At 34.3% G+C, this 1333-nt stretch overlaps 1 protein-coding gene across 1 annotated transcript in view; it reads right to left on the bottom strand.

Moving 5' to 3' along the window:
• LOC119591911 (glycogenin-1-like) overlaps positions 1 to 1016 on the bottom strand; it is a gene marked incomplete in the record, with an annotated part of 51207 nt that extends 50191 nt beyond the window's left edge. Inside the window, 1 exon segment of the mRNA XM_037940665.1 lies at positions 961 to 1016. Coding sequence (XP_037796593.1) covers positions 961 to 1012 — 52 coding nt within the window.
• Positions 1017 to 1333: the final 317 nt, after the last annotated feature.

The raw sequence follows: 1333 nt of genomic DNA, 5'->3' as shown, positions 1-1333 counted from the left end.
GTGTGTATAACTCATTCTTGCTTTGCCCTTTTTCTTTTCATTATACTAAACGCTTCATATCCCTACATTGCATTTTCTAAGCATATATACCTGTTGCATATCTTCTCTTACTAACTTCTTTCCTAACAACATAAATAAACATTCTGGAATTATGTTCAAGCATCTTCCTGACAATCTCAACGTTATAAATTTGAAATTATTGATGCTGTGTTTTCCTTTCCCGAAAAAATTAACATAAAATCTCAGAAAAATCAGTGACCAAAGACATACCATAAATGTTAAAAATGATGAATATTCATTATTCAAGGCCTGTAAAGTCTTTTTAGCATGTAATAAGTATCTAATAATATGATTAATCATATCTGGAATGTGATATGTTAGAATTAGATATAACACTACCATACCAAATTGAGAGATATTCCCCCCCTAATGAACACAGATATTCAATTGAACAATAATTATACAAATAAGTGTAAACCATCGGTAATTAAATTAGATATATATGTGGTACTTTTAAGTCTGTGCTGGCAATTTAATGCAAAATTCCCGCATACGTTGGCTGACCCAAGTTAATTAATTACTTACAGATTAATTGTGCCTTCATAACACACTATAACAGCCGAATAACCCTTCAGAACGTGCCAGCATGGGATTCACTGCCTCGGAGAATGGAAAGGCCAACCATACGACCCCCCTCGACTCCTCCTTCACATAAATTCCTTCGAGAAAAGGATTTTGAATGATAAGAGAGATAACAGGACATCGCGACGAGAACCTGACACAGCCCGACTTCCATTTTCACCTTCCCTTCCCTCCCTTATTTCTCCCTGTCATGCCTCATTATCCGGAGGAGGAGAAGACGCGTGACTTCCACCACCACCCCCCGTTCATGGCATGGCGAAAAGGGAGTTAAATAACGAGATAAAAGGCAAAACAAGAGAAATGACGGTTCGTACTCACTGGTTTCCGTCACAGCTGACCTGAGTGACCTTGAAGGGCTATCATCTTGCATTTTGTATTATGGAGTAAATTGATGATATAAAGATGCTGAAATATATTTTATGTGTATAAGCAATATAATAGAAGACGGTATATTGTGTTGTTTATAATTTCTAAGGGAATAAATACCCCTCCAGAATTTGTAAAAGATATACTACTATAGTAGATAAATAAGATTGGCGTTATTCTGATATTATTTCTGCTTTAATTGAATAGTGAAAAATAAGTTTATATATTCTAAAAAGAAATACAATAGGGAAAAATATATTAAATGACGACAATAATTAGAAATACATAATATATGTCGATTTTTTTTTTGCGTTGACGCTGATTT

Source organism: Penaeus monodon, chromosome 29 (genome assembly GCF_015228065.2).
Source record: "Penaeus monodon isolate SGIC_2016 chromosome 29, NSTDA_Pmon_1, whole genome shotgun sequence".
In the NCBI taxonomy this organism is placed as follows: Eukaryota; Metazoa; Arthropoda; class Malacostraca; order Decapoda; family Penaeidae; genus Penaeus; species Penaeus monodon.
The sequence above is the reverse complement of the archived record's forward strand: the minus strand, read 5'-3'. Positions and strand labels throughout refer to the sequence as shown.